Source organism: Leptosomus discolor, chromosome 20, assembly GCF_034619465.1.
Source record: "Leptosomus discolor isolate bLepDis1 chromosome 20, bLepDis1.hap2, whole genome shotgun sequence".
NCBI classification, from domain to species: domain Eukaryota; kingdom Metazoa; phylum Chordata; class Aves; order Leptosomiformes; family Leptosomidae; genus Leptosomus; species Leptosomus discolor.
Window position 1 is genome coordinate 6380905 of NC_141410.1, and position 8092 is coordinate 6388996.

The 8092-nt window shown below is 49.8% G+C and overlaps 1 protein-coding gene across 1 annotated transcript in view; it reads left to right on the top strand.

Moving 5' to 3' along the window:
- The window catches only part of CASZ1 (castor zinc finger 1), a 68797-nt gene extending 67400 nt beyond the window's left edge, over nt 1–1397 (top strand). The window contains exon 19 of the mRNA XM_086476035.1: nt 142–1397. Coding sequence (XP_086332161.1) covers nt 142–1397 — 1256 coding nt within the window. The remainder of the gene's footprint in view (nt 1–141) is intronic.
- Nucleotides 1398–8092: the final 6695 nt, after the last annotated feature.

Genomic DNA, 8092 nt, shown 5'->3' on the forward strand with positions numbered 1-8092 from the left:
TACTTAGAGCTGGAGGGATGAGCTGCTGGGTGGGAACAGTTGCAGCTTTGTGTCTTGGCAGATACGGAGCTTGCCAGGGTGGTTAGGAGCTGAAGAGAGACCTGGCTGTCAGCAACACCACTCTTCACTTTTTCTCCTCAGGGAATACCATCACTATGCCAACTGCCTCAGGGGCCAAAAAGCGCTTCTGGATCATTGAGGACATGTCCCCGTTTGGCAAGCGCCGCAAGACCGCATCCTCGCGCAAGATGCTGGATGAAGGGATGATGCTGGAGGGATTTCGGCGCTATGACCTCTACGAGGACTGCAAGGACTCCAGCTGCCAATTCTCTCTCAAGGTTACCCACTACCACTGCACGCGGGAGAACTGCGGCTACAAGTTCTGCGGCCGTACCCACATGTATAAGCACGCCCAGCATCACGATCGTGTTGACAACCTGGTATTGGATGATTTCAAACGCTTCAAGTCTTCACTGAGCTGCAACTTCCCAGACTGTCAGTTCTCTGGCAATAGCACACACTTCCACTGTCTGCGCTGCGGCTTCCGCTGCACTGACAGCACTAAGGTGACAGCCCACCGTAAGCACCACGGCAAGCAGGACGTCATCAGCGCGGCTGGCTTCTGCCAGTTCAGCTCAAGCGTGGACTGTGAGGTGCCTGACTGCAAGTACAAACTCAAGTGCTCCCACTTCCATTGCACCTACCCTGGCTGCAAACACACGGTGGTGGGCATGTCACAGATGGACTCGCACAAGCGCAAGCACGAGAAGCAGGAGCGAGGGGAGCTTCCTGCCATCTCTCCCGGCCCTGAGGGCCTTGCCCACTCCACTCTCGACTATGACATCCAGAACTCTTCCATCAACCTGGACAGTTCCCTCAACCTCAGCACTGACAACAACAGCTCCCTCTTCTTCCTGCAGAACGCGGCTGGCGTGGGCCTCAACGATTCCCTGGACCTCAGCAAGAAGCAGGCAGAAGTCACTGAAGGTCCGTCACCGAGCAGAGCCGGGACCACACCTCAGGAGAGGGGCGCAGTGCCATCTGGCTCTGGTGATGCGGAGGATGAGGATGACTCTTCCCAGGAGGATGAGGAGGACGATGAGGAGGAGATGAATGAAGAAGAGGAGGATGATGAAGAGGAGGATGACGACGATGATGAGGAGGAGGAGGATGAAGAGGAAGACTTGAACACAGATTCTGAAGAATCGCTGGCTGACCCTGAGGGCCTGGCCACTAAAGAAGATGGAGAACCAGAGGAGGCTGCTTCTTCCACAGACCATGGCAATGCTTCCAGGCCACAGGGCGAGCCAGCCCTCACTCCAGCCCCAGCTCCTGCTCCAGCTCCAGCTGCAGCTGCTGCCCCAGCCTCTACCATTGCTCCAGCAGCTTCTCCTTAACCTTAGAGACAACAGCGGCAGTGGTTTGGTTTTGCTCTTACACAGAATTACTAAGAGGACCCCATACGAGGCAAGAACAAAGATTGGGAATGGCAAGTGACAAACAAACTCCGTGCCACACACGAGAGAGCGAGAGAGAGGAAGGAAACCCATGCTCCTCCACCGGCCCCATGAGAGAGACAGGTTCGCAGCAGGACTGGTGCTGCATCACTTCATTCTGCAGATCACAGAACACGGGGGCAGGATGCAGCAAAAAAAAAACCCTTTTATACGGACATGAACCTTGAGGGTACCAGCTGCTTTTCCTTGCTCCCTGCATGGTGCGTGGGGCCCGTGCCCATCTGGGGACCCTTTGTTATGGGTGGGGCTCTATCCCCCCATTTTTCTTTCTGGGTTTTATTTTTTCCATGTTTTCAGTTGTACGATATTAATAATAATCTCCACTTCTTGGAGGGGGGTGGGTGGGAACAACAGGTAATGAATTTTAGAAATATATATTTGTGTGTGTGTCTCTCTATATATAATGTACACACACACACACATATATAAAATTCAAGGAATTGGTGTCGCAAAGACAACTAGCTCAGCTTTTGCCAGTGGGAAGGAGGGGGTGAGGGGTGCGCGCGCTCTCTCTCTCTCCACCCCTCCCCCCTTCTTTCTCTAGCATTAAATGAATGGCATCAGACAGCAAGGGTGGGAGTGGGTATTTATTGTCACATAAATGAGGACGCATTAATGAATGAGCAGGGGTGGGAATGGGACCTCCTCTGTTCTTCCAGATCCTTTTTACTATTAATGATAATAATTTTGAATGCTATTTATATTGTAAAACTTTCTCAGTCTACACTTTCTCTGTAGGACACCTCTCCTCATCCCTGCTGTTCTGCCTGTAGGGATTTAGCTGAAGTAACTTGGGAAGAACACAGCAGGCAGTTAAAGGGTCTGTCACACTGGAGGACTGGGGTTCATCTCCCATCCGGTTCCATCTCATCCCAACCCCCAGGTGCTTCCTCTCTGTCGAGGGTGAGGCGTTTTTGTGGTGCTTCAGTATCCCCATCTCAGGAGGTTGTGAGCTGATGCTCTGTCCCACGGTGCAGCACAAGGAGCACCGTGCTCACAGAAGAGCGTCCTAGCCACTAAAGCAGCCTTGAAAATACTACTTGCTCTCTGACCCGAGCAGTTGTACAATGACAGGTATGTCCCCAGTCCCCAAGCCCTCGTCCCCAGTCTTTCACTGGGGATTTCCGCGTGGACTGATACGGACCTCTGGTGACTTCTGGGAGAGGGCGAAGGCACCGCCGAAGAGGGAGGAGAAGGCAGGCAAGCGTCCAGGATCCCACTGTGGGATGTCCTGCTCAGACTGGGGGTCTCTGCTGCTCAGCACTGGGGCGGGGAGGGGGGACAACGCTGTCCTGCAGCACCCGTGTAGCTGTTGGCCCAGTCATGGGTTTTGCAGCTACAAAACAGGAGGCTGCTGCAGCCTGCGCAGCACAGAGCACTCAAAGGGGGGCGGGGGGGAAGGGATGCTGGCTGAGGCCAGGATGTCGTCCAGCTAAAAACTGGTGTATTTCTGGGTCCGTGCTGATAAATTTTGACAAGTAGGGCTAATAGCTTGGGCACCGCATAAGGAAATGCAACTGTACGGTGTTGAGACCTGCCACCTCCAGAAGCTTGGGCTTTCCCCTGGTTACAAGCTCTTCCCTGCTCTCTTTTCCTGTCCCAGTCTGGGAACACACACTACAGGATACTGTCCCGGACTCCGAGAGGTGAGACGGGAGCTGTTTGACCCCAAATCCTCGCCCGAGTCTGAGAGGGCTTGTCTCCATACACCTGGGCTCCAGAAGGACTAGCTGTATGAATGAATTCTGATAATAGTTATTTCAGTGCCAGTTTGTAAGTATACCAGCCTAGCAAAAGGTTCCTTGTGTCTAAAGTTTGTCCCTTTTTTAAAAAAAAAAAAAGAATTATTTTTTTCTAACGTCATGCAGGCACCCCCTCCCGCCCCCAGCTCCATGGGCACTTCAGCTCCAAGGGATCCCCATAATCTGTTTTCACCCTGAACAGATAAAGGCCTCAAGAAATTGAGGGGTTTGGTTTGTTTTTTTTTTTTAATTATTTCCCTAAGGAACTGGTGCAGATCAGGTCTGATTTATAAACAAGCAGCTCAGCTGTGTAAATGTGGGGACAGAATGTTCAGATAATGTTTCAAAAGGAAAGGCAAAAAAAAAAAAAAGTTGTACAGTATTTTTCCTGTAAAGGTTATTACTATATATAGAACAAAAGAGAAACCACCAATGCCAGGGGAATGAGGGGGGTCACCTGCCTTCTGGATAGCCCTTAGATATGGTTAATTGTGTGCAATTTTTTTAATCTTTCTTTTTTTTTTTTTCCTTTTTTTTTTTTTCTTTCTCCCCCCCCCCCCCCCCCCCCCCCCCCCCCCCCTTCAATGTAGTGTTTGTTTGTAGGGGGTGGCAGGGGAGGGGGGCCTTAATGCTACGGTTTGAGGCTGACTTCACACTCCTAGCACTGACCGGAGCTGCACGATTCCGAATTCTAACTTGAATTTTGTAGAGATGAAACAAATGAAAACAAAACAAATGAAATATTGTTATTACTAGTTTGTAGTTTATTTAATTCTTTGGAGTTCTTTTCCTCTATCAGCTATTTGTGTGGCTTTTATTTTTATAGGGGTTTTTTTTGTTTGTTTGTTTTCGTTTTGTTTGGTATATCCCCTGTCCTCAACTGTGTGTTTTCTAGCACAGTCCAATTACTGAACATAATGAAGCTCACGTTCCTGGGGCAGAGTGAGAGAACGAGGCCCTGGAATTTCTAGAAATGGGATGGGGCAAAAAGATTTTACTTTAACAGCCTTTGCTGCAGGTTCTGTACTTGTACATTTTTCCCCCTGTTCAACTACTTAGATAGGATGGTGATGGGCTCCAAGAGGAATCCTTGGACGTAACACGAGCCACATCTTGCAAACCAGATGTGTTTATTTTGTACCACTGACATCAACATGATGTACATCAGTGACTTTTGTGGGAGCAGGATCGAGCCGACTGCCTTCAGCGCCGCATCCTGCACGGTTCCCACGGAACCTGCCCGTGAGCGCTGTTAACGCTGCCGGCAAGGGGGAGGCTCCGGTGGCAAAGCCCGGGGCTCGCCTGGGCCACTTGCTTCCCTTCGGGCCAGCCAGGCTGGTGCCCTGCTGTTAGGAGCTGGGACCTGCACCGTGACACGGTGTTTTTACCTCTCCCCTTCCATATCCCACCGGACTCCACTGACTGAATCGCTGCACAACAGTGGGAGAAGGCAGACGTGTGTGGAGAAAAGGGGTAAAGATCTACCAGTAGCTCCGCTAACGCCGGCCCACGGGGGTTGGCGCCGGGCACAAGGCGTCACCCCGGGAGGCAGCTTTAGGCAGCTGTGGCCAGTGCAACGGCACCAGGATCCGCGCTGGAACGGGGCCCTGTTTCACACGTCCTTCTGTGCGGCTCAGCGTGCCAGAAGGGCCTGTGTTTATCTATGCACACCATTTTTCTCCCCCAAGGCACCCTACTTCTCCCTGACATCTCAGCCTCTCCCCCAAACTTTTATCACCTCTTCTCCGGGAGCTGGCCCAGGGAATGAGATTTCTCTCCCAACCAGCTACTGCTAAATGCGACAGCGAGCAGGGCCTGGCCCCCACAGAAGGTCAGACACCCTCACAGGACAGCGGCCACTCCGCCCTTCCAGGCAGGGCCACCAGCGGGCTGGCCCGACCCCCACAGCGCATCTTTCTCAGCCTTCTCCAAGTCTTGTTTCTGTAAAGCTCTTACTGTGTCTATTCACAACAACAACAACAAAATCCAAGAAAGTTAAACCCGTCTTTTTTATTCTGCCAGGTTAAGGCTTTAATTCAGCAAAACCCTTAAGGAGCTGCTCTCGGAGCGGGCACAGGGCTAAGCCCACGCTTAAGTGCTTTTCTGAACGCGGCCTCAGCAGCACAAAGCCCTATTACAGGGGGTGGTTTTGTCCCTTCGAGCGACCATATCAATCGGACTGTTAACACACCACCCTTGAAGTACCTGCTGAAAAGAATGACCAGAGGGAGATTCAACTAACTGTATGAGGAGGGGGGGAGAGGGGAGAGGAAATGGAACTATTCTGTCCAAAACGAGATAAAAACCAAACAAAATAAACCTTGAGATGGACCCTCCTGATTCTGCTACCATTCACTGCTGAAGAGCAAAAAAAAAAGAAAAAAAGAAAGAAAAGCTATTGACTAGATTGTTCATTCTAGCCACAAACTCAACTGGATTAAAGTCTGCGTGGAAGGAATTTTTTAAAGAAAAAAAATTTAAAAAAAAATAAAAAAAATTTTCCAATGTAGCAAAAAAAAAAACCAACTTTAAAAAACAAAAATTAAAAAAAAAGACAAAGAGGGAGGATTCTAGCCTTTTGTAATATCCATATTGCACACTAGGACTATAAGCCATTGCTAGCTCATTTTGAATTTTAAATGTGTAATTTTTTTTGTTTTGTTGTTGTTTTTTTTTCTTTCCGTGGGGGAGGGGGGGAAATAAATGCTTGAACCACCAATGCTCTTTTTAATGTTTTATAAATATGTATGTGTATATATATAAATATAAAAATAATATGTATGCACATATATATGTGTGTGTGTATATATCTATATGTATATACATATATATAGATATATAGATATATATATAGGTTTTGAGACAAAAATGCAGAAAGTGAAAAAAAAAAACACCCTAAACAGGATGGTGTGCTCTGATTTACTTGAATCTGGTCTCTTCAGCACCTGCGTTATTAAGAACTGAATATTTTTCCACTTGAATTTAGTGCTATTAGAAATTTAATATATGTGTTTTATTTATTTGATTTTTTTTTGCATGACTGATGCAAGGTTTGACATTTTCACTCAATAAAAACTGGAAAAAAAAACCCAAAGTTTTAAGTGATCAACTTGTCTTCTTGATTGAAGAGGTGTTTTATCTTTTTAAGAGCTAACAAGTCTTGGAGCAGTTCAGGTCTGTTAAAGCGCAGCAGCCCCGGTCACGGCCCTGCACCCGCTCAAACAGCCACTGTGTGGGCCGAGTGCCAAGGGGGTAAACGCAATAGGGACGGGGTTCTCGATGGCCTCAAGCTTTTTAAGCAGCCCTGTGGTTTTATTTGAAGCGCTCCTCGGGGCCCCTGTCAGAAGCGATGCTTACACCTCCACGCCTTGCCAGACCTGGACCTGGAACTCAAGCCGTGCCTGCTCACGTTTTGACTTTTCCCTTCCTACCCTGGCCTGCAAACTCGGGGTGGTGGAGTGGGCTCCATGGTGGAACTGTGCTTGCTGTAACCCACTAGAACCCTTGCAACAACAGCCAAAGCCCACTAGATCACTGGCTGGTTGACTATCAGTCACCTTAACAAAGGAGAGACGAGGAGCATGAATGAAACACCCCATCTGCATAGAAGGGGTGGGGGCTAATAAATCTACCAGTCTCCACTAAAATGCAGTGTTGAAGCCATATACTTTGACAGAACTTAGCAAGAACACATAAAGCTGTGTGCCGTGCATCAAAGAGCCAAAAGAATGTTCCTTACCTGGCCACTCAGTAGCTTTTTCCTGCTGCAGGCACTTGCACTGTTCAACAGCTGCCATCTGGGCTGAGAGAGTCTTTGGGGCAAGAGGGTGTCCTGCCAGCCACGGTGTGACGCAACACTGCCTTGGTGCGACTGATCCAGCAGTCAGGAGTGCTGACAGTAAAGGAACAATAGATCAGATAAAACCACTGCACCCTCCACACAGCTCGTCCCCACCCTTCTCCTACCCAAGACTCATCCCAGGCCTGGGCACTTCCACAGTGGAGGTGGGTCTAGAACAGGCTTTCAGTCCCAGCATCCCTGCTCAGAACAAGGCAGATGGGGACAGGCAGTAGACCCCATTTTACAAAGAAGTAAGAAAGTCACTTTAAAAAACAAAAACCAAAAGAACGAACAAAAAAAAAAGAGCGTGTGTGTTCATAGCACTTCAGGAGCTCTGAAGCAATTGCCCTCACGGTATCTGCCAGGTACCGACGTGCCCCCAGGCACTCGCCCCTCAGCGGCGGAGCGCTGTGAGCGCACATCCCAGCAGGCCGGGAAACCTGTACGTGTAGCAAGAGTGAACTGCACAAGAGCTGCCACCGTGTTGAACCCCTGCACCCACCCAAAGCTGCCCGTTCCCTGGGGAGGCACCAAGACCGCGCACGTCCAGCTGCCTTCCTGGGCAGGCGTGAGCGCCCTGGAAACACGAGTGGTTCCGCACCAAGGGCAGGTACTTGGGCTCTCTGTATCCGGCCCCGCTCCGCCTCGGTCACAGCCTCTGCAGTGCCAGATGAGCTGCTCCTAGATGCTGGCCTGGCATGAAACGCTGCTCTGGTGCCTCTCCTGCCAAAGTGCTGTTGGCGATGGGGGGTGAAGGGCAATGTCAATATTCTCGTTTTAGCCAAAGAAAGCAAAGAAAACCCCTCCTGTGTGGCTCTTCCCCTACCACCTCGAAGCAGCTGGGTCTTTGCACCTCTCTGCTACCCGTCGGAGAACCCAGGAGCAGCTAAGCAGCACTTGCCAAGCCTGATGCATTGGCAGCAGCTGCTTCCTTATTAGCAGAGAGGATTAGACTCCTCTCTCTTTCAAAGCCCCCTCATTGCTCTGCTGCA